The following is a 25,590-nucleotide window of genomic DNA, read 5'->3' as shown; positions in this document are numbered from 1 at the left end:
TATTTTTTTCTTCCAAAATCTTAGTAAAGCACACTAGTAAAACAGTGAAAAAGATTAAAATAAAGTGAGAGCTTTTGCATTTGTTGGTGCTTTACCATTGTTGTCTGAATAAGCTATTGTTTTTCTCCAGCTGACAGATAGAAGAGTATTTCTAATGTCTTATAAGACTGATCACTTAATTTAGTGTGTAACAGAAAGTGATACGTTCATATAGTTTCTCTGGAAGAATTTCCTATTGCTAGATTACTCTTGGTCTAGTTACTTTTGCAGGAATGAATAAATCCTTATCTAGCTATAACTTGGCCAGTTATCAGATATTTAATGCATACGTAATTATATAAGGAATAGAGCATCATTGGTTAGTGGGACTTACGACAGTGTCACTTCAGAAAGTAAATCCTAGATTTGTAGTGTGATGTGTGTCCTCTCGTGCTCTTCAGTCTTTGAACCTAATGTATACGGAACAAATCCTGCATTTCCAGTCTGAACTGATCTTTCAGATTCTTACATAAGAATGAATACATGAATTACAGATACTTTTGGCAAAATAAAGGCTTTTTGTCTTAACGTTGTAACTATAACCTATTCACATATGTTAATCTATCTTGTTGAAGTTCAACAACATGGTGGTGACAGCTTACACAGTATCTTAACCAATTGTTATGCAACTCCCTAATTTAGTTCTTCTATAGCATGTGTATGGTCTTAAATTCATTTATTATTTTTTATCAAAGAAAATACAAATTAAGAAACAAAAAAACCAATTCTTAGGGATCCTGAAGTTTCTTCTATAACTGAAATTAGAAAAGTAAATGCATGTGGGTAAGTACTTGCTGAAGTGCTATGCGTTTAATTCCGACATTCTGTTGTTTCTGTTGGATCTACTTGCATTGACAAATACTACGCTATAAACGTAAACCAGAAAATTCAGAAAACTCAACTAAAAATGTTAAATCTGTTGGATGTGTGTCACCTTACTGAAAGATCCCATCTTCTATTTTGAAAGCCGGCAACCACCTTTTGTCTACTACTGAGCTGCATGCTGAAGTTACATGGAAAGTATAAATATCCACCTTCTCCTTAATAAACAGTCATTAATGGATGAGTTCATTGGGAAAGAATGGATAGGAGTAGGCCGTTGTGACTGATATAAGCAATTGACTTTTGATTAAAACTGTTGTTACTGATCATTGTCTACTGACTCCTATTTAGATTTTGCAAAATCAGTTTGCTTGGAAATGTGATTATGCTGCAAGCCACTGCCTTGATTCAATACTGTAACTGTGATAGTGTTACGTCTTTTGTAATCCATGTATCACAACAAAATCCTCAAATAACTGAAGGTTTGTGATCCAGCCACTGTAGTGAAGATTGGGTAATGTGTTAACTTTGAGGGTGTATCGTGACAGGTGCTTACTAGTGATCAGGTCTGTGTTTGAATTACTGGACTAAAGAAAATTTCAAGGATTGGTAATGCAGTTAAGCTTATAGATGAAGTTCAAGAAGATCAGATACCTGAGATCCTTGAGCATCTATGTATAGCGTTTTTTTTATCACACAGTTTTTCAACCTTGTCTGCAGAGCTGCAGAGTAAGAATTGAAAACTTCGTATTGGTGCTTTTCATTAAGATCACTGAGAGCGTGACTCAGTAATATTAGTATTATTGTCCTTCAGTATTTCCTAAAATTCAGAATTCAGGAAATGAGGGATAGGGAGATGGTAAGGATAGAAGGATGCAGGGGCAGTGAGAATAAATTTTTCTTATGCAGCTCTACTTGCATGAAGGATATTTTAACCAACCCATAGTTTTTATCTGTTGTTTGGTGTTGTACAATGAAGCATGTGTTTTAAGCAAATTTAGTATCAAACCCTAATTTAGCTTTTTGTTTGTTTGTTTGTTTTTTAGTTTTGTTGTAAGATCTCATTTTGGATTGCTCATTTCTTTGTCAGTTTTTGATAACTTATTATCAAAGGTTCTCATGATGTAAGACCCTTAGATTTTCTTTTTGGTAATGTTTAAAGTTATTCAATGATCAGCAGAATTATTGTAGTCTGTAATAGTGTTCTGTCTTTCTGAAATGCTGTGCTTGGTTCCTTCTAGCTCTATCCCTTTTTGTCAGTGCAAGATTTCTGTGTGCCTTGCCTTTTTAATCTACGATGTCCCCAAGTTAGCAGGATCAACTGATCTAATGTGATAGTGTAACCTTGTTTTCTTCAGAGCTAGACTCTTAAATGATGCAGTGTTGTCACTATATTCTAACTTCTTTGAGATTTCTAGAACATTTGTTCTTTGGACATACTTTCTGACAAGTTTCAGCGTTCTACGATTTTCTTGAAGCTGTGCTGAAGCTTGCAAAGCCAATTTCTGTTTGATTGTGGCTATGCTACAACTTGCTACAATTTCTGATGAAATTCTCTGATGATTCTGTCTGTACTGATTATGTTCTATTCTAAGACTAAGATTGTAGAGCAGAGTATTTTACAGCTGTCCTACTTGGAAAGATATCTCCATATGAAACAATTAAGTGTACCATAACAGTCTGCTTTGACTCAAATCTGATCACCCAGCAGACTGTGATGTTCTCTTCCAGCACCTACAGGAGCATCTCACTATTCACGATAGTTTGGCACAGCTCAGATACAACAAATAAAATCATGAGACATGACGAATGCGTTTCAAGATTTACTTGCGTGTTTTAAACAGTGCAGCTCTTTAGCATTTGAGAAGAAATTCCTGTGTTCTCCCTGTGTTTTCTCATCTAGTATCTCTTCATAGAGAGATTCTGGAGAGAAACTGAAAGTCAGAGGATCTGAGAGATGGTCAAGTATTTAGAACTGGCTACTGTCAAGATTTTATTTCTCAGGTGAACTGAACTGAAGGTTGGCTGTAAATTGGTCTAGGCAACGTGTAGTCTTGGCTTAGAGGTTTGTGGGAAAGTGTTTATCTTTACTTCCATGATGTTGATGATTGAATGTGATGTTTTACCATTTGGTTGGTTTAGGTAGGTCTTGTTCTGTTATAGGCACAGTTATGCTATGATCAGTGAGGTTCTAACAGTCACGTTATGCTGCAGTTCTTCAGAAATGCTCTGAAAGCATCTAATTTTTCTTACGATATTTGGTATAAATAAAAAAAGCTAAAAATAAATTTAAGAAATTAAAATGGGAAGTTTCTCAACTTCATCTTTTGAGGGATAAAAAGGAAGGATTAGGAATTGATTTGCAATTTTGTTGGAAAATCTGGGCCTTATGATTTTCTGATTTTTCATTACAAGATGAATAGAGGAAATGAATATTTAGCTGACTAATACTTCTGATAAATATTTTTAATCGATTGGAATGCTTTTTCATGTTCCTTTATTTAGTACAGTTAAAACGCCCAAGTAATTTTACAACCTAAATCTAAATTATGTTTCCATAATTTGAAGCAGTTATCAGCATGCAACCTGTTGCAAATTTCATGAATTTCTGAACATTTTAAATGCAATATTGTGTGTTCTGTAGTAGAAGTGTACAGGTACAGGTTAATAGTTGTCTTCACAGGACTATCACATTACTCATTTATCAGACAGAAAATTGTATCTTTGTATCTCCATTTAAAAAAATAAGAGGGAGGTGTCCCTTCAGAATTACCTGATCTGTGTAATAATGAGATTAAAGCCTTGAAAGGCTTTTAATAAATGAAGAAAATGAAGAAACACTAAAGAATATTGGTGAATATACTATTTCTATGCAGAGCCCTGTCATGATAGTTCAGCAGTGTCTATTCTTCTTGAGCTGTGGTACGTTGTTTTAGCTACCAGCCATTTTACTGCCACACATCTGCTGTGTTTGCTTTCCCTAAGGAGTAACGATATCTGAGAACTTCGCAAACATACAGTTCAATCTGTTTGTATGTTGTGCAGTATAAATCTTCTTGATTGCATTAAATACTTTGTCTTAGAATACTGTGTAGACAGGAAAATTAAGTTAATTTTAAATGGTTTTATCTCATTTCAAAAAGACAGTATTGTATTGGAGTGAGGAGAATGAGCAAAGGAGAACTGGTTCACAGGTGTTTTGGATAGTGATAAAATTTGATAAAAAATGTTAACCTTTTTTTTCAGGGGGGAAAAAGGTGAACACTCTTATCTGTCTGTTTTATTCTGCAATCTAATGCTTTTATGCCTATTAAATATAACCTAACAAATGACATTATTGATTCAGAGTAATTTGTTGATTGTTTTTATGTGACTGTTGTAAAAGTAGGACAGCAGAATTTTTAGCTAAGACACTGTAAAAACAAAAAACAAACAACAACAACAAAAAAAACCCCAACACAGTCTTTTCTTAAACCATTTTTTCTGTACTTTTGCAGTGAAAATGCTCAGAATGTGTCTTGTCCTGTAACTGTGGTACATGGTAGACGCTTTCACCATGCGCATGCACAGACAACAGTAGTAAAAACAGCAGCCCAAAGGTAGGACTAAGTGGATTTGTTTATCCAGGTGCTCCTGTTGTAGGAAGTTATTTCTGGTTTTGTACATAATTGTTTTCCTTATGCTGTGAAGTGTTTTAAGGAAACATAATTACGTGGTGCATACTTGATCATGAACCTTGATCTCAATTACTGAAGCTTATTGTTTATAACTCATTGTATAACTTCTTAGAGATGACTAATGCTAAAGCATGGTGACATACATTCAGTAGGAGAATACCTGATGAAAATATGTTGTGAAAATACTTTGAAATAGACATAACATGCAGTAGAACTTAATGTAACTGGCAATGTGGTAATCAAATAGTATTTCAAAGAAAATTCTGGCTGTGTAAGGCCTACTTAGTGATTAAGCAATAGATGTGATGATCATGTGTTTAAATAAAGCGTAACATGTATAAACTGGTACAGTTCACAGAAGTGAGATTTTACACTTATATTAATATCTGTTGGAATAGATTATAGAAAACTAGGGGATTTTATTCAACAATACTGATTTAAACGTTGTTCTTTTGAAAATTCAGAACATATCAGATTTGTAATAATACTAGTGTTTCAGACTTCTCATATGCAGACATTTTCACAAGCACATGAGCTAACCATTGCATTAAGAAATTTTCTTCTAAAATTTGTCCATTCGAAGCCCCTTTTATGGGTTTTATGAATCTCCACTGACCTGTCAGCATTTTGTAACCTCATTTTTCTGCCCTTATTTTTTTTTCCTTCGTGTATGTGTGTAAATTTTTGGGGTCACGAAGATCATATGTAGTCATCATCCTGTTTTTCATACCATTTCCCTCATTTTCACATCTGTCTTCAGAATAACAAAGACCATGTACAAATGTGAATGAGTGATGTGATCCAAGTGCAGAGGGTAATCTGGCACTGAGGAAGCAAACCAAAAATGGATTTTACATTTCAGTCTCTGAGAACATACACCATTGTTGCATCCTTCCATTTCTACCTACACTGTGGCCTGTAAAGGACAAACAACACAGACACTTCCCTTTAATTTTCAGTAGTAGTGGATGCAGCAGTAATGTCATCACTTTTCTCTTTTTCTTAACATCACTGTGAAGCAAGGGTCTCTGAAGAGGATTGGTGGAGTTTTTCCTGGGAATTAAAAGTAAAAGACAATGTTTATGTTGAGATATGATTTAGACTGCACCACCTATGCTCTTCTTATATGCAGTCCTTTTTAGAACAGTTTTGTTCAACATCCTGTTGAGAAAAGAATGAGGTATCTTTAAACATTTATGCTGTTACCCTTCATTTTTCCTTTTCTTCCTTTAAAAAAATAATTCTAACGGATAAAAGCTAATCAAAAGTACTTAAAATGGACAGAAAACCTCATGAGAGAGCTCTTGTCCCTAACAATATTGTCCCTACAATATTAGATTAAACTTTTGTTATGAAATGGTTTTTCGAAGCAGCCTACAGAGATGGATTTGTCTTACCTGGTTACATCCCTTAGGCACTGTCAGTGTGTAGATTTCTGAGTAGTGCCTCTTTTTTCCTCTTTTGCAGTTGAAAGATGTTTGATAGCTTATTTGTTTGGGCAGTTGAATTCACTGCTTAAATTTAAAAGGGCTGAATCTGGCCATAATGCCTTGATCTTAATCATGAGGGGATATTTGTCTTGCCTACCTGCCTTTTTGCAATGAGAGATGCTTTTTTAATAAGCTTTTAACATAATGTGGGAGGAGAAGAAAGAAGTGACCTTGTATTTGTGAGAGAAAACTAATGCATAATATAAGCAAATTGAATATTGCATGAAGTAATTGGTAAAAATCATATTGGTTGTTTCTAAATAAATTTACTTCTGGGATTGTTATTTTATTTCATTTACATTAACTCCACATAATTAATGCTTATTGTCAGAATGCTTTTGGTCTCTCAAAGGTGGGGAATAGTCACAAAAATTCTGAGTAATGTTTTGCTACTGGGGAATTGCAGATCAGTGTTATCTGACATTTGTATGTAGAATTTAAGGGTGAGCTTTTCAGAGGATTTTCAATTTTAGTATCTTTTGCCAGTTGACACAACTGACTACTCTTTGAATGCTTCTAAATCTATTTATGAGTTAGTAGATAGAAGATTGGCTCATGCCATACTTTTTTTCCCCTGAGGCAAGGGGTTCACAATGCTGCCAGATTAATCTGGAAGGTCTGTATTTATGAGTTAGAAAATGATAGTTATTAGAAAGGAATATGTGCAGAAAATGTAACCAATAGTAAAATTCCAGGTAGATAAAGAAAGTTGGTAGCATGGAAACAGTTCTAAGGTGTTATTTTTTTCTTTTCTTGTGTAAATTTACAGGCATTAACAAAGTTTCGTTTGTAAATTTTTTTCCTGTGTGTTAATCAATTTCGTTATGAAGAAAAAAATTTTAACAAACCTAATGTATTGTTCTTAAATCTGTATTGAGTTACTGAATTGATAAAATAAAAATAAAAACAAATTACTTCTGAGTAGGTTGTGTCTCTGGCACTGACATGACTGAATCTTACAGCTCCTTGAGTGGGGTCACATAAGGCATTCTAATTGTGAAACCCAACAGAGTTGAATTTGGAGCTTTTGTGATATGTGCTCTGTTTCTCATTTTTTCTCTGACTTGATTGCACATGCATGTTAATTTAAATTCTAGCTGAATATCTGTTGCGCTGGTATTTCAAATATGTGATTTCAATACAAAAAAAAAAAGAGCATTTCAAAATAATATTTTGATAAATATTATTCATATTTTTTCCAGTGGAATCTTGGGATGAAATTGAACTTTATTCACTTCTGATGCAAAAGATTTTCAGATATAGCCTGGTGTTGTGGTTGGTTCAAACAGATGTTGCTTCATTTAATGGACTCATAGTTCTGTCTTATGCTATTGACTGACTGTTCTCTAAGACTTGGCATTGGAAGAGCGTGCTATATACAGCATGTCTAACCAATCTTAGTGCACGACTTGCATGAAGCAATTTGTGGGGACACTGCTTGTTATAATTCTGGGCTCTGCTGAGGATTGCCGTCTCTTAATCATTCTAAGATGCAAAATTGAGATTTTTTTCAGTGCATTATATTAATAGGGGATTTTAAAACAAGCAGGTGAGGCATTTAGTGTAATGACAGTGCGCAGTATATTTTTTCTGCAATCTTTCAATTTCTTTATCACTTAGCATTCTGAACAGTGTGCCTGTATTGTACTTGCAAACAGTTAATCCAAGCTACACATTAACTGTGCCAAGAATATAAAGATACTGGAAAATGGCTACGTTTGGAGGTGGTTTGGATCTAACTGGACTCAAACTCAGATGTGATCCACCCAAAAGTTTGTAAAGTCAACTCCAGTTGTGATATTTTTTTTAAACCACTTTCCTGCAACATTTACTAATCATCCTGTCCTCTCAAAGATTAAGTGTTCAAATAGTTTTTTAATTCCTTTTACTCTCTTCCCAGAATACCAATCATTCTACAGATTGTATGTGGGTTTTTTTTCTTCAGAATTTGTTCAGAATTAAATTTTAGACACTGAAAAGGGGGCAAGTAGCATTTAGCCTACTGACCTTTGCTTTCTGTGAATTCTTGTTTGTGCATTTATCATTACTGTTGCAAAAATGCTGTAAATAATAATAATGCTCATTTGAAAGCTAGCGCAGTGAGTACAAGAGGCAGTGAAATTATTACAGCTTACATCTAATAACTTTTGAATTTAGTGATGTGCAACACATGTGGGGCTTTGCATCTTATGTGTTTTTTTCTTTTTTCATATTTTAAGCAATCTGGACCGAAAGGAAAGGTAAGTTTGCTGTTGATGAAATGAGCATGGCAATGAGCATTAAAAAAATCGACTGAATAAATATTGTATCAATGCTAATTAAAAAATAATCCAGTCAATCATAACTATGTGAGGGATTTGTTTGCTTTGTTTTTTTTTCCTTGATAAAAGATGATAATGGGACCACAAAAAGAACCTTCACATCCATCTCTGAATAGTACCATGTTACAGTGAACTTTGGGTATATTTCTACTGGAAATCTGTGTTGGGGGAAGAGGAAGGGTATGGATATTCGTATTATGAAAAGAGATAAATTTTTAACTTCCTCTGGAATTTCATTCCGAAGTCTTCTTAGAGTAACAAACTTTATGTAATAGAATCTTTCTGAGGCATATCTTAATAGATTGTTTAGCAACTTAAATTCTTAACTCTTATTTTTTCATCTTGATTTGAGTAGTATTAAAGCCTTTTATTGTATTACTGCATACATTCTGCTAATAAAGTGTGTATGTGAAAAATAGTTAACTGAATAACGGTTAGGAAGAACAAACACACTGTAAGGCTTGTCACATGTTTGTCAAATGCTCAGCATCTCTTTTACTGCCTGTAGTTTTTCACTTAGTATATTTTGTATTTCTTTCTCTATAACCTACTTCTATAGATTATTGTGTTTTGTTAGTGATAATTTATTCATTTTTATTTATTTATATATCTGTATGTGGTTTTGGCAGTATAAGCTTGATATCAGGTTTAATTGTTTAAAATACATCTATAATGTTTAACCAGTAACAATATAGAACAGAAATCTATTTTAGTTATGTTCTTTTTCAATTCACAGTTTTGTAGATTTATTTCAAATTTAGTAGTAAAACCAGGCATTTTTGTTTAACTACCTTTTGTTATTAGTTAAAGAGAGTAACAAAGGAATACTGACCAGTCAGCTTTAGTCCTCTTGCAAGGAATAGAATAGAGCTACAAAGATCATCACATCCAACTTTCACACAATTTCAAGGCTAACACAGAGTTAAAATGTATCATTAAGAGTGTTATCCAAACGACTCTTAAGCATGAATGGGAGCAGGAGGTCAACCGTCTCTTTAGGAAGCCTGTTCTAGTGTGTAGCTACTCTATCAGTTAAGTTTTTCCTAACGTCTAGTGAACCTGCTGTAACACAGATTTAAACTATTAAGATGTTTGGTCATCCCTTTTACTGGTCTGGCTTTGGTTTCATGTACTTTTTCCCTGTTTTTCTTTGTTGTGTGTTTGTTATCGATTAACCATTTGGTCATTAATGCTTTTAATTTGGTACTGTATGCCCTAAGAAAACTAGGACTGAGATGCATTCTGGTGATCTTAAATTTTTCCTTGGGAATCCCTGCTTGTTCCTTCTTTATTAGATACAATGTGTAGATAGTCTGGCATTTTCAGCTGTTTGATCCCTAAGGAAGATTACTAGTTTGAGTTTCATTAACAGCAAAAAGGTATTTGTTTTGAAGTGCTTTATGCATTGTAATATTCTGTAATATTGTTTTCTTTTCCAAACTATTGAAATTCTTTTCCAAATAGTCCTTTTAAAGATAGATGAATAGATGACATATTTATCTTTTAAAGCATGTATTTCCATTCTGCATTCTGTTTCTATGTTCGTACACAAACTGTTCACTGTGTTAAGTACTTCACTGTAGAATGTATCAATGGATCTGCCACTGTTCAAAAGGCAGCAAATTTTTGTGCTGAAGGAGAAGTCTTTGTTTAGCAGTAAAAACTTCATGCTGGTAGTAGTCCCTGCCTTTCTGTTTGTATGGGTTTCTTTGGTTGAGTTTGGTTTTTTTTTTCTTCAGTTTTCTTTAGAAATTGGCTGGATGGTCGCACTCAGACTTGTGGTCAATGGCTTACGTCCAAGGGGAGACCCATGATGAGTGGCAGCCCTCAGGGATCGTTTTGGGACCGGTGTTATTTAACATCTGCTTTTTGGTAACAACAATCTAGGCAACCCTACAGGCTTGGAGAGGAATGGCTGGAAAGCTGCCTAATGGAAAGGGACCTTGGTGTACTGATGGACAGTTGGCTGCATATGAGCTAGCAGTGTGCCCAGGATAGGCTAAGAAGGCCAATGGCATCCTGGCTTGTGTCAGAAATGGTGTGGTGAGCAGGACAAGGGAAGTCATCCTGCCCCTATACTCGGCATTGGAGAGGCCTCACCTGGAGTACTGCGTTCAGTTTGGGGCACCTCAGTACAGAAAGGACACTGAGATGCTGGAGCAGGTCCAAAGAGAGGCAACAAGGCTGGTGAAGGCTTGGAGAACATGTCCTACAAGGAGCAACTAAAGGAACTGGGGCTGTTTAGCCTGGGGAAAAGGAGGCTGAGGGGAGACCTTATTGCTCTCTTCCAATATCTGAAAGGTGCCTACAGCGAAAGCGGGGTTGGTCTCTTCTCGCAGGTGACAGGATGAGGGGAAATGGCTTCAAGTTGCTCCAGGGTTGTATATCAGGAAAAACTTATTTACAGAAAGGGTTTTTAAGTGCTGGAATAGGCTCCCCAGGGAGGTGGTTGAGTCACCATCCCTGGATGTGTTAAAAAACAGTTTGGATGTGATGCTTAGGGACATGATTTAATGGAGAGTTGTTAGAGTTTGGGTGGTATGGTTAGGTTGCAGTTAGACTTGATGATCTTTAAGGTCTTTTCCAACCTGAGCAATTCCATGATTCTGTGATCTTTGTAGGCAGCATGGACAGTGAGATGGAGTGCATCCTCATTAAGTTTGCAGATGACATCAAGCTGAGTTGTGCAGTTAATGCACTAGAGGGAAGGGATGCTATCTTGGGGACCTGGACAGGCTTGATAGGTGGGCCCATACCAACCTCATGAAGTTCAATAAGGCCAGGTGCAAGGTTCTGCATCTGAGTCAGGGCAGTCTCCAGCACAGACACAGGCTGGGAGCAGCCCTGAGGGGAAGGATTTAGAAGTGTTTATTGATGAAAGATTCAACATGAGCTGGAAGTGTGCACTTGCAGCCCAGAAGGCCAACCGTATCCTGGATTGTATCAGAAGTAGTATGACCAGCAGGTCTAGGGAGGTGGTTCTGCCCCTCTACTCTGTTCTTGTGAGACCTGACCTGGAGTACTGGGTCCAGTTCTGAGGCCCCAACACAACAAGGACGTAGAGCTGTTGGAGCAGATCCAGAGGAGGGTCACAAAGATGATCAGAGGGCTGGAGAACCTCCCCTATGACTACGAACTGAGAGAGCTGGGGCTCTTCAGCCTAGAGAAGACTCTAAGGAGACCTTTTAGCGGCCTTCCAGTACCTGAAGGAGGGCCTGCAGGAAAGCTGGGGAGGAATTTTTATAAGGACAGACAGGTGGTGACAGGACAAGGGCAAATTATTTTAAACTCAAAGAGGGTAGGTTTAGACTAGGTATTAGGAAGAAATTCTGTACTGTGAGGGTGGTGAGACACTGTAACAGGTTGCCCAGAGGTTGTGGATGCCCTGTTCCTTGAAGCATTCAGGGCCAGGCTTTGAGCAACCTGATCTAGTAGGAGTTGTCCCTACCTATAGCAGGGAAGGGGAGATAAACTAGTTGATCTTAAAAAAGGTCTTTTCCAACCCAAACCATTCTATGATTCTAAGTGGGGGTAAGAGGATGGAGTTTTGAACAGCAGAAGAGACAGAAGCTGATGTATTAGGAGCCAACAGGGAAATGACTGTGAAATGTCCATAGTATTAAGGCATGTTACACTAGAGAAGTAACAGTAGTCCAGCTGAAGTCTTTCTGTGCCCAGTGCAGGAGTGCAGGTAGCTTGGGTAACAAGCAGGATGAGTTGGAAGTCACTGTGTGCCTAGAGTACTGTGATTTGAACACTGCTAATGAAACTTGGTGGGATGAATCACACAGCTGATGCACTGCAGTCAGTCAGTAGCTATATGCTGTTCAGGAGATAGACAAGGAAAGAAGATTGGGACAGTTGCCCTCTCTGCCAAAAAATGGGTAGGCTGCCCAGAGCTGTCTAGAAAATGAGGAACAGGTTAAGAGCTTACGAGTAAAACTAAGGGTCCAAGCCAATAAAGGAAGCTTCATGGTTGGCATTTACTGTGTCCTCCCTAAATAAGACAGACTTGTTGACAAAGTGTTCTTTCTTCAACAACAGCAGTTCTGTCTAAGCTGTGAGCTGCATACAGCCCTGGACAGCTAGTAGTATGGCCTCACAAGGATGTACAATTTTAACATTATTTTGTCATTTTTAACTATTTTTCATGAGTCAGTTAAGCTTGAGTGTGGACTGCACAAGTGACATCAGAAAGCTGTGGAGGGAAGGGTGCAGTGCAGGGCTATCTCCACCTCTCCTGCCCACCATACAAGTACAGCTGAATCAAAACCCGTGTGATAATTTCAAAGGGCCTGATAATTTGATGCTTCAAGAGATTATGTACTGAAACAAATTAAGATTTATTCCTAGTTCTGAAGTGTGTTTCAACCACAGATGATTTCTTTTTTCAGGTGAACCCTTAAGATTTAATTGTGTTTGTTTGAGATGTTACTGCTTACAGCAGTTTCCTTTGCCTCCTTCACTGTTGATTTTTGTCCTTGCGATCACAAGAAACGTTATGTGATGCATGTGACCCATTTGCACAGCAGTGAATTAAGTAGGCAGTAAGCAAGGCCTACTGTATTTCAGGTGTATGTCATCTTATGTTATAACATAACAGTAAGCTACAGCTGTGGATCAGTGTATGAGCAGGGAAATAGCTGTTGTAAGTAGTAACTAAGATGCTGTATTTGGAATCTTAATTTGACAGTAGTATAATTTGGCATGCTTGTCTGCAACTGATATTTTTTTTCAGGAGAGTCAGATTATAATGCTTTATATGACTGTGAATAAAAATGTGATAGTATGCAAATTATACTGTCTAAAGTTCTCTTGTCAAATAGTTTTATCTGCATAGTATTGTTTTCTTAAAGATGTACAAATAATTTCTTCTTCTGTGCCATTTTTGTTTTGGCCAAAATTTTTGACACTGCACGTCTCTCCTGTTTTGCCTGTGTTTTTTCTATTTTATGCTGTGGAATCTAATATTAAAATAATAGTTGTTTTCCATTTTTAGCCTTTGAAGTATCAATGTTAATAGATCATGAATATGGGGGAGGAGATATTTGCATCAATTCTTGAAGACTTTGGTCTGAAAGTGGGACTTCAACTACTGATTATTATCAATAAGGATTTAGATCAGAAATACTTAAGACCTCACTGTAGTGATTTCTAGCATTCTGATGATACATATTTTTTAAGTTCTCTTGTAAATGTTATTTATTCATAACTTTGAGATGCAGTTCTGATTTTTCTTTTTTTTGTGAGTAGTTGTGGCAGAATTATAATGGTGTCTCTCAAGAGAACAACTGTATGTGTAATTTATTTTCCAGAAAAGAATATCCTCCTCAGCTTCAGAAAGTAGAAGCAGACCACATTAGGTTATCACGGCCTCAAGGACTGGGTAAGTAAGAGTACTGGAGTTCTCTGTTCTTTTAAGCAGAATTATTTTTTTGAATCAGTACTTTAGGCAGATGTATTGCCAAACTTTGAGTAATCTTTAGTATATCTTCTTGTATCATGCCATTTACATGAGGTTGTGCAAGTATGAAAAATGTCGTTCTTTTTGACAGATTTTTACAACCTGTTCAGTGATGTTTTAATAAACTTTAACTGTATTCTAATTTAAATGCAAATGAAATTGTATTTAGAACCAGAGAATTGTTGGGTTTGAAACAGATGTCAGGAGATTATATAGTCTTAACACCAAGGCCCCAACTTGTTCTTGAGTTACAGACGAGGAATTTCTGTAATACTTTTAGTATAAGCAAAATGTAACGTGCTAAACCACACTTGGTAAGAAGTGTATTTATGCACTGAGAGTAGAATAGCCCAGCATCAGCACTGCTCTGTAGGTCGCCTAATATATGCTCTTATCTCATTGGTAGAGACCATCTGTGGAGATAATCTGATGCAAGAGGGAAAATGTATTTTGGTTTGAGGGGTGGAAATTGTGAAATTGGGAAAAAAAATAATAATAACAATCACCATGTTCTTTTCAGCTTTGTCAATACTGACATAGATAACTTGTGAACTAGCTTGACTCTCAGTATATGAATTAAGAAAGTATTCATATATAATATTAAAATTGTAGCCTTTTAAAAACTTCAAAACTGAAACAGGAATTAAACTAGTGAATCAGACTGGCTTTTTTACATTGCACTGAAATAAAACCGTTCTTATAAACAAAATCTCACTCTGTATGTTTTAGTTTGAAGTAAATTGTGGGCTTCTATATTCCTGTACTCTCCTAGTATTTAAATTAATACCCCAATATAAAACAAGTCATGGCAGTATAATTCATTGTATTTTGCTGAGTTTTGTGAGGAAGGAATAAATCCTAAATAGTGCAGAATATTTTCATTTATTCTAAATACATTCACCAGTAATCTCTTTGTGAAAATTACCATCAGCATCATGTAGCAGTTTCTCATCTCCTTTCAGCAGAGAGACTTGCTTCCGGTTGTAGTAAAGTTACTGTATGTTCTTGAGACCCAGGCCTCCTCCAAAGACATGATGCTATAAATTGTCACCAAGAGACACAGAAATAATAGTAATAAAACAACGCTTTCAGTATTATTTGGGGGATATTTTTCTTATCTGCTCAACAAATCATGAGACGCTTATTTACGTGAGTTAACAGTGTAGTTTTTGAATGTTTTAGAAAAAGACATTAGAGTTTGTGAAGAAATAAGACCATAATGTAAGCATATCTGAACAGACGTTTCTTGTTAACACGTTTGCATTTTTTTCCTCTTAGACAATGTAATGGAAAACACGGAAGAGTCAGAATCAGAATCTGAATCTGAAATTAAGAGAAAAGTGCAACAAAAGCGTCACTGCAACTCATTTCAGTCTGACTTGTCACTATCTTCTGCAAAAAAAGGCTTGACCCAGTTGAAGGTGGGCTAGATTTAAAAACCAAGCAGAACCAAATAAACTTTGGTTTAATTTTATGTGTTTATGCATATTTTAAAAACCAATTTTGAAATCAGTTGGTACTCCAAAAACCCTTAAGAATTAGGAGAAAGATTTAAACATTCTAAAAAATACGCGCGCACACACACACACACACACACACATATGGTGATAAAGATATCCAACTGTTGGTGCTGATTATGGAATACATGTTTTCTGAGTTAGACAAATACTATACTGGAAATCAGAAGAACCTGTGTTTAAATGGATTAGCCAGTCTGATTCTTGTTTATTTTTATAAGCCAGAAACGGACAACTTTGGTTTGCTATATATGAAGTAGAGGATTAATGTTTTGTTATTTGACAGAATTCATTAAAAAAAGAAAAAAATAATAATTCAGTACTCAGGAAGTACAGCAGTATTACAAAGTTTCAAGAAGTTAAGATGGTTTCTTTCTCACTGAAACCAGCAGATATCCAAATGGCATTTTCTTACCTAAATGCAAGCAGCCAGAATTTTTTCTGAATGCCCGATGTAAGTTGTCTTGGAAATTCTTCTTTCCATGTTTCTTATTAGATTGTTATGCAGGATTTGTAAAGCACATGTTCAGATCTTGCTGCCTATCAAAGTGGAACAACTTGGAAGGGAATCACAGTAAAAATTAAGTAGATCTATGATTTCTATATGTAATCAGCTTTGTTTTCTCCTGTGTATTAGTAAGTCAGTCAAACTATTTCTTCATTGGAATGAAACACTTGACACTACTATCAGACATTTCAATTAAATTACTGCTTTATTAACTAAATACATAATGTTACTGGATGTTTTAATCGGTGAGCTTTTCATCTACAGATGTATTGAACTTCACAGTATTTAACTAAATACTCTATAAAATTGATATAACAAAACAGTTAAAAAAAACAACACAAAACCTTAAAAGACATTGATACTTAGTTTATGTTCCTTTAAAGAAGTAAAATAGTAATTACAGCTTATGTTGTGTCTTGTCAGGTAAGGGACAAAAGCAGAAAAATCTTACAGGTTGAAAATGTTAAAAAAAAAAAAAAAACCACCACCAAAACTTAAAGAAATGAAATCTTGTCATACCTTGATGAAGCTGTGTAATAATGTTTCATCTTTGTAGGCTATCTTGCAGCAAATTCTGGGTCTAGCTGGAGGACTGTATTCATGTAGAAGAAGTGAGGTGTGCTTTCATACTATTCCTTCTTATTATGAAGCCATGGTACTGAGCTTTAGGACTACTTGCCACACATGGAAAGAGCACACTAGAACTGTTCTAGATTAGAATCTTTAGACCAGGCCAAAGCTATGGCAAGCTGGTCTTCTGTGTCTCTGATGGAGAAAGTGGTGGACTTGATTACATTAATCCAGGGTCTTGATTTCATTTCTAAAACCACCAGACAGATAGCACTTGAAAAAGAATTTAATAATTACTTATGTCTTAGAAGTGTGTAAAGTTGAGAACACTGAGTTCATAAACGGAAAGTTACTCTTTCTCAGCCACAAGAGCTATGTGCTTGTAGTAAAATTGTCAGAGTAATCCTAAAAAGGGAATAGAACCTATGTTTTTTTCACAATGCATTAGGAGAGATTAATAATGATGTAGCCTCACAAATTGTATCAAACAGGTTGATTTAAGTTAAACCCGTAATTCAGCAGGTGCCTGAATTTTATCTTACGTGAAGCTTACAGGATTTATCCTTACTTTGTTTCTTACGCTGCCCAGTGCCAGCAAGTGCTAGAAGTGTAGCACAAAGCCAGGTTAACCTTGACTCCAATACCTTAGGGTTGATTAGAGGATCCTAGAGGATCCCCTATGATTGCTGTTTGTGGATATGCTTTTCTGCATGTAGGGTCTATTCTGTTAACTTGAGCCTTGTGTTTTGCGTAGAAACATTACTTTTCAGCAATTTAACAGATACAGAGGAGGAGGTATTATAATAAACGTATTAAGGGGAGAATTCTGTTGCTGTGAATTACAGCTTCATGGATGAATATGGAAGTCAGAAAAAATCTCACTACAACTGATATCATTAGCAGAGCTCTATTATTTTTAATGATAAGCAGTGCATTTTTAAAGGTTTTGAAGGCTTTTAAAGACGTGTTTTATGCATCTGTCATGAACTGTGTGCTTTTTCATGAACGATTCATTGGCAGAGTATCTAAACAAATGGAACTTTTGAAAAATCAAGAAGTGTAAATTTGGTTTCATGACAAAGGAATTATAAACAACCAGCTACTTATCAGGCAAAATACAAATGGTTTTCATCTTCTTACAGCATAACAGATTGCACTTCGTAGTTTTTAAAAATTTACAGAAGTTTTATGGGACGGAGGATTTTGTTTTGTATGTCCTTACTGAAAAAAAGCTGAAATTTTACAAAAATTTTATATGGTAAAGATTAGACCTAGCTCGAAGGTTTATAATATTTGTGTTTTATGGATGCTTTAATATTCAAGTTACAACACATACATATGTGTAGAAATCATCTACTTAAGTAGTTAAGAATCTTGAAATAGAGTCTGACTAAAAAAAAAAAGTTTGCCCTTTTTAATCAGATATGGCTACCTCTGCTATCAGAATGTAGGCTATCAAACCATAGAAGAGAATTTGATCTAAACTTTTGCTTTGTGGTTGAGGTGGAGGTCTGTATTTATTCAGTATTTTAAGATCTTTCACATATAATTGGTAGCTTCTATTGAATGTTTTCATGTCTGATTGAAACGCTTTGATGTGATTAGCAGTATTATTGTAAAAAGTAGATTCTATAGCTCAGCACTGAGGCACAACACTGTTTTTCCCATGACTTGTTATATTATCCCACCACTCAAATATATATCTGCTATGCTTTTTGTACTTTTTTCTGTTATATTTTGCTCAGATATGTGTAGCATTGCTAAATGCAGAAAATTTTTAAAATAATTTTTTTCATATTAGAAATCGTCCTAAATGATAATATGTAACTGAATTTTAATATTTGCTTTGTGTTTACTGTAATTGCTAACGTATTATGGACAGTTCTCATTTTGAACAAGAATTAAGTGCAAAATTTGCAAGTAGTATCTTTGTGGTTTTTTTAGATCATTCAGTTATGGGTTGGGGTTTGTTTTTTCTTTTCTCCTCTAGCTTTTGGAACCAATTGAGTACTCTACTGATTGCCCAAATTGTGGGCGGGCAAATGAAAACCAGACCAAATGTCGACATTGTGAAAATGTTTCTCTTAAGGATTTGCAAAGAGTCTCCAGACAAGCTGGAACATTGAGTGAATCTGTGGGACCTTTATCACGTTCTTCAATACATCAGAACTCAGCGGGGCAAAAATCTTCAGGTACAGGGTTCAACACAAAGAAGTTTTATAGTTCTGCTGTTGGGAAAGGTCCAGCAGATATTCTACTGAGTAATGAAGTTGTAGGACATTCTCTGTTGCGACAGAATGGAAAAGTTGGTCTTCTAACTGGGACAAAAAATGCTAAAATTACTGGAAACTTAAGACAGAGAAATACAAGACCATCAGAACTAAATGATCCAAGTAAGTACTATTTCATGAATACAGGGTATTATATACTGTATAATGAAGAAACTTTCCACACAAGCTTACTTGCTGACTTTGCATGGAGTTCTTTTTGTGGGAATGTTCTTGGAGAAGAGGGGCATAACATACTGTTTTTTATGTTCTTTTCGTACACTGAGGTACTCCCTGTGAAAGGTGAACACAGGGGAAAATAAGTAAATAAATAAATAATTTTTTTAAAGATGTAAATTTTACGTTTTTTTTAAATGTATTCTTAGCAGACTGTCATCTGCTCTCACAAAGGAAACATTTCTGATATCTTTTTTCCCTCATATTTGTTCTGAGCTATGCATCTGAATACTGCCTGGGATTTCTCATTTATTTAAGTTTCATGCTTTCTAAAATTTCATTTTTTGTTATTTTCACTGTGTGACTCAGAATAATAAGCAGTTGGGAAATGGAATTTGGGAATCGTGGCTTTTGTTCTATGCTTAGTGTTGTAGACCGTGTTATGTTAATGATTTGAGCAACTTAAACTGACTAAAGGAGTTACGACTTTTCTTTACATTGCCTGTTTTATATAACCTTTTAAAAACTAAGCTTTCCAGGGAGAGGGGCTTAATGTTCACTGTTAATTCCTTGTTGACATACGACATGAGTGATTTCATTTCTCTGTCTAGAAGCGGGTTGATATCTCTTTCTTGTATAGCTAACTATGGAAATAAAGGGTGAGGAAGAGAGTATCTGTGAGCAGATTCAAAAAAACTATTAGTAAAAGCATAATATAAATAATGGTGAATGTGGACTGCTTTTTGTTACTGCAGGACAATTACATAAATTATTTTTTAAGCTGTTGCTTGTAAAGAAATTTCTGTTATAGAAAAATGTAGTGGTTGAGAATTTAATATTTTCTGTTTAGTTGTTTTATCTAGTGATGATGATGAGGAGGAGGATAGTGGCAGCACTAGGAGAATGGAAAGCATTTCACCTCGTCCTGCAGATTCAGCCCGCTCCTCCCCAGCTCCTTCTACAGGAAAGGTGGAAGCAGCGTTAAAGGAAAACAGTTGTGGAATAGAACAGAGAATAGGTAGTATTACAACAGATACAGAAATTGCAGTCACACTACCAAGAAAAGCAAGAATGAAAGATCAGGTACTATTTCATGCTTTGTTTGAAGAAAACAAAAATCAAATAATAAATGAGAAATGTGAAGGTTTGTCTTGCATTGTTGGAAGTTGGCTATATTTCATTGCTTTTTCTTATTCACCAGCTCATCTACTAGTATCTCTGCTTATATAATATTGCAAACATAAGAAAATGTGCTGTTAACGTGGATGCTTCTGTGTTGAATGCATGCTTTCTGAGACTGGACAGGTTATCTCTGAAAGTCAGGAACTCAGGGCCTTCTCAGCTTGCAGAAAAATGTCAGTACTGTTTCCTGGTGAGACTTTGGACATGTGAAGTTAAACTTGAAAAGAAGAGGAAACATTGGGAACAGTATTGGCCCTTTATAAATAAAATACTTTGACAGCTGTCCCAATTGATAGCACTTACTTTAAGGATTTCATGGTGGGGCTTTTGTTTTTTAGTTGAGCACCACTGCAAGAATTGGATAAACAAAGACAAAAAAAGCACCATGAGCAGACTCCTTAAGTGCTGTCAAAGGGGGCAGCTTTCATGGTATGTTTAAAAACAAAAGCAAAAAAAAACAAAACAACAACAACAACAAAAAACTTAGTAATGAACCAGGAGGAAAATAAATTCCCTGTGACGATTGTTAATTCTGCTGATTAAAATAAGTCTCGGTTCGCTTGTCCAGTTTCACTGTTTTGAGTTTGGTCCAATAAGAGTATCTGATTGGAATTGTGACTAAGATTTGAAATCTGTACAGTTTTTTTCTGAACTAGAATGCCAATAATGTTGAAACAAACCTTCATGCAAGGTTGAGATTCAGAAGCCAGTAGTCTAGAATCTTAACTGATGAAATGATGTACATTTATGATGTGGTGCATAATCACAGTGTAAATCTGTGAGCCTCTGAGCCTGGTGAGGCTTAAAGCTTGGACAGTAAATAGTTCTGAATTTGTTACTCTGGCATTATATGCTGGATTAAGTGAATGCGTTACACTGTGAAGGCATGATTGTGTCCCAGATGTTTTCCTTTGTATATTCGTGTTCCTGCCCACTACCCTTAAACAGTCACTTGTTGCATTAGAAATGTATTGCGTACTTGAGGGAATAGTAGAAAAGAGTGTTATTTTTGTGAAACGTAACACAACTTGACTCAAGGAAACTAACAAGAATTGCTGATACCAGAACACTTGCCAGTGTGATTTGGAAAAAAAATCCTTTAAGGTGGTTTATTTTGTAAGCATTCATTCTGTGTTGAAGAGAGTACTTGAATGAACTGCCACTAGAAAGATTTACTGTGTTACTGTTTGTCTTTGAGTTTTGAGCTTTTACAGTATTTAGGCAGTCCAGTGGAAAAAATGGACAGCTATCTTCAATAAGAGTCTTTGGAAAATATTTAATTACAGGGATGTAGATCCTCTCCCCTGTCTTCTCACCTGCATTTAAATGAAGTATCCGAAAGTATATTATGAATTATGACCAAGATAGGTTAATGATTGGAGGCTGTCAAGTAGTCCTCAAGATTTAGTCTAAATGGATTATTGAGTCCTTTAAAACATTTTTCTGTGGCATTTGAATTGTATTTTTTATCCTAAAAGAATGTTTATTAATAGGCAGTTTAATGAAATAAGGAGATAGATACCTAAGAGCAAAACTGTTGTACAGAAAATTCTTTAACAAAATATATCAATTTAAGCAATACAACAAATAAATATATTCTCTTCTGATGGTTCTCAGAGAGCCTTTTTTTTTTTTTTTTTCCTGTTAGTTTTTCTTAGGATTTCTCTTTTGGTAGTCAGTCATCTCCTGGAGATTTTCTTGAGCTGGAGCCAAACTGCACATGGCCTGGTTTCAATGTTTAGTCTTCTGACCTAGGAGTCTGTCCTAAAAACACATTAGTGGTTCTTCAGAGTTCCTTTATGTTTTTTTTGATTGTGTTTGTTTATTTGTATTTCTTGAAAATTCTACTGCTAGTGTTTTATTGCACTGTACTTCAGTAATAAGTCAATGTTTTCAGTCACCAAAAGCCTATACTAAATAAAATGAAACATATCTTCAGTATTTGAGGTGCTTATACAGCATTAGTGTATTTGTATAAATGAATTAAAATGTATTTAAAATAACCTTATTTTACTGAGCTATTCTATATTTGAATATAAGTAAACCTGAATTATTCTTTGGCAGTTTTGGGAATTATTTGTGACTTTGAAATTTTACCAAATATCTACAAGGGTAAACTTTTTTTTTCCTTAAGTTTTAAAATACTGACATCTTCAAATGTTGCAAAAAGATTTTTTTTAGGAGATTTCCTAAAAAATTATATGTAATTTTGGTGGATTTACAGTAAACAGTCTTGTTGACAACAGACAACTAGCCAAAAAAAAATCAGTCACTACTTTTTAACAGCTTGTTTTAGCAATAAATCTTAATGATAAATTCTGAAACTTTGAAAATTGCTTTTCAGTTTGGCAACATTGTGTCTAACACTCCAATAAAACGTCGTAAACTGATTTCTCAAGAAATTGTAACTGAGGCTGTGCCACCACTAAATTATCAAAATTCATGTGAAAGTGTCATTCTGAACTGTCGAAGTATACGAATAGGGACCCTACGAAGAATGGTGGTGGAACCAGTGATTGTGAGTAAACTTGTTATTTACAAACTTCTTTTCTGGTTTTGGGCATGTATGTATTTTCATACTTGAACAACATATTGTTTTGCCTTTATCTGTGTAATAGCTGTCTCTAGTTTCAAAGACTAAGATTCCCACAGACATTACATAGATAGCATTGCATAGTAATGTATACTGTCTTGTTCCAGTACTGGATCAAAACCTCATGTTTACAAAATCCCTTCCCTTTCACTTCCTTTGTGTATTTGGGGGGATGGCAATGTGTGAATTAGGGTACATTTGTTAAGAAAATAGAAGGCAATGGTTATTAAAAGCAAATCAGTTTATAGGTTGGTGGAAGAATCATGTCTTTTTTCTACATGTGTTTAATTTTGCTTCTGTAGCAAAATATATTTTGCTAACTTGCGTTCAGGAGAGGTTTCAAGGAGTCTTTGAATGCCAAGGGCACATAGTTAGCTACAAGAAATGTATGTTTCTTACCCAGGTATCTACGGAAATAACAGATAATCAGTACTTCTTTTCACTTCTTTACAAATATCTGTTGTTTGACTCACTTGAATACTAATAGATGATATTGTCTTTTGAAGGTTTTCTTTCTCATTAGAGTTTATAGTATTTTTTCAGGTGCTTTGTTTTTTCAACACTTTAAAACTTTTGGAAATAAAGCACTTCAGAGATGTTTTAATATGACTGAAGGAGTAGTACCAAATTATAGAGAATATGCTTGATACATTGAGTTGTGATAAAATGTATACCTTGATATTGTATTACATTTTACATTTGTCTTTGAAAAAAAGCATTGAAGCCTCTGTAGTAACAGTTAACAGACATTAACTCAGTTTTATTATGGAGAAGATAGAAAATCTTACTGTTGTTTATCTTCCACAGTTTTGCCTTGATTATATCAAAATACGCTTAGAAAGTCAAGAAGGTGAGTACTTCTCCCGTTATATTAATATTCAATACATACTTTTTAATTGACTTTATCAAAGGAATTAACAGGTGGATCATAATGAAATGTCAATTCTACTTTTACTGTATATGTAATAAATTGTACTGGGTGTTAGTAGTCAACAGAACAAAAGAATCAAGAGTATAAATTTGATCTGAGGTGTTCCTAGTGAAGAAGAATCAGAATGATTTTACATTCTCTTCTTCCTACTGAAAGAAATAAAATTCGCTGATAGGAATTACCAACTTGTGGTGTGTATGCAAATAGGTCATTAGTTCTTCCCCCTCAACTTAGATGAAGAGTTTCAGTTTTACTGGTGTTGATTGGTGCAAAGGTCTTAATTAAAATGATTAACAAAAACAACAGGCAAGAAAATCCTTCCTTCTGTAAAACGTTATCTGTATTTCAGATACGTAAAGTGAAAGCTACATAGGTGCCTAATATCTTTCCTACGTATATCTTCCTTTAAACATTCTTCTTCTCTAGCCTGTAGGTTATATGTTTCACGTTACTGAAAGAAATATGTTGACATAGTTAAGGAGATGAGCTAATAATTATTCCTCTTCCCTTTGTTAGAAAATGCTGTCCTGCCTAAAATTTAAGTTTGCTTTTGTTATTTGTAAGGTAACCATTACTTTTTGTAACTATTATGTCTCACAAGGCCTGCAAAAGTAAGTGTAGAGTCTTCTCAGTCAGGTGTTTGTTGCATTTAAAATCAGGTGCATAGGTACTATTTTTTTTTTCAGATGAACTTTTTTTCATATGTTAACAATTTACTGTTTTTTCTGGCGTTTCTCTCTATTTAATAGTAAATTAAATGCAGGACATTATTTTCCATAGGCGGTCAGATTTTTGTTATCTGCATATGTTTACTTTTTGGACAAAGATAAATTTACAAAGCATGTTTTACAAACCTATCATAAAATGTGTTCTAGCAACAGTTGCAGATTTAGATGGTCACTTGTTTTTCCTCTGTTCTTCTGTGGAATAAGAACTAGATTAAAGTTGGTGAGAAGAAAACAGTTTTTTAAATTACTTTCCTGCCAGGTGACATCAGAATTAAGTTTGTTTTTTAACAAACATCACTTGTGTTTCTTTCAGTTTTTTAAAAACTTTCTTTAATGGTTGATAAACACATTTATCTCTTGTTAAAATCAAAGGGGAAGTCATCAGGGAAATCTTTGTATTTTGACTGGGTTGTGATACAGTTTCATAATTTTCTTCTAGAATCAGAGAGTGATGTCCGAGAGATAAACCTGAAAACTTCAGAACTTACCAAATGTGAATGGTGTAGTGTCAGAAAATTACCAGTAGTTTTTCTACAAACTGTACCATCAACCTGTAGTAGCCTGAGAGACCAGCTGAAAATGAGTAAAGATAATGTCTGGTACGAATGTAAAGGAGACAGTAAGTAAACCAATTTTAATTCACTGTATCACTTTAAATTATCTTTTAATGTTTGGATCATGACTGAGTGCACTAAGAAGTAAAATTGGCGTAATTGGCTGGGGCATATGTAGATATTTTCCTGATGGTATTGCCTTCCCTAGCTAATGGGGAGAACAGTTCAGAACAGCTTGGCAAAAATATAGTTTTCTCATTGTCCAGATACATGCTTGTTTAGTTTAGTACCTTTTTCACTGATAGTTCTACTGAACCAAAGTGAAACTGGTTTTTTATTTAGTGTTTTTCTAGATGCCTTTATATTTTTTTGTTGACTTTGGTATGTGTACATCTTTCTGTTCTGTTCTGTTCTGTTTCCAGGCCACAATTTGAGTAGAAACTTTTGTATAGGTTTATTTGTGGTGTTGGTTTTTTGTGTCTTTTTTTCTAAAACCTAGACAAATACTTGTTTGTAAAATAAGCATGTTGTCTTAACACATCTTAAAATTAATTTCAGCATAGTCCTTCTTGAGGGTCTAAAGTGTTAGTATATACTCTGTTTTTTAATTGGCGTGGAGTCATTTTCCCCTCAAGTAATCAGACTTTTCTTAAGATTAATTTTTGTGCTTATTTATAATTGTGTGCAGCTTTATATATACATGATACATTCAAATGCAAATGGAAGAACACCACCTTCAATAACGTCAGG

The 25,590-nt window shown here is 35.0% G+C and overlaps 1 protein-coding gene across 1 annotated transcript in view; it reads left to right on the top strand.

Annotated features, from left to right (window-relative positions):
- Positions 1 to 24,936, top strand: part of SENP6 (SUMO specific peptidase 6) — a 32,143-nt gene extending 7,207 nt beyond the window's left edge. Inside the window, exons 4-12 of the mRNA XM_010707718.3 lie at positions 4,359 to 4,460; positions 8,248 to 8,268; positions 13,665 to 13,735; positions 15,092 to 15,234; positions 18,399 to 18,801; positions 19,703 to 19,935; positions 22,379 to 22,552; positions 23,435 to 23,477; positions 24,726 to 24,936. Coding sequence (XP_010706020.1) covers positions 4,359 to 4,460; positions 8,248 to 8,268; positions 13,665 to 13,735; positions 15,092 to 15,234; positions 18,399 to 18,801; positions 19,703 to 19,935; positions 22,379 to 22,552; positions 23,435 to 23,477; positions 24,726 to 24,913 — 1,378 coding nt within the window. The 3' untranslated portion in view covers positions 24,914 to 24,936. The remainder of the gene's footprint in view (positions 1 to 4,358; positions 4,461 to 8,247; positions 8,269 to 13,664; positions 13,736 to 15,091; positions 15,235 to 18,398; positions 18,802 to 19,702; positions 19,936 to 22,378; positions 22,553 to 23,434; positions 23,478 to 24,725) is intronic.
- Positions 24,937 to 25,590: the final 654 nt, after the last annotated feature.

This window comes from Meleagris gallopavo, chromosome 2 (genome assembly GCF_000146605.3).
Source record: "Meleagris gallopavo isolate NT-WF06-2002-E0010 breed Aviagen turkey brand Nicholas breeding stock chromosome 2, Turkey_5.1, whole genome shotgun sequence".
NCBI classification, from domain to species: Eukaryota; Metazoa; Chordata; class Aves; order Galliformes; family Phasianidae; genus Meleagris; species Meleagris gallopavo.
This window is presented reverse-complemented; position numbering and strand designations above follow the sequence as displayed.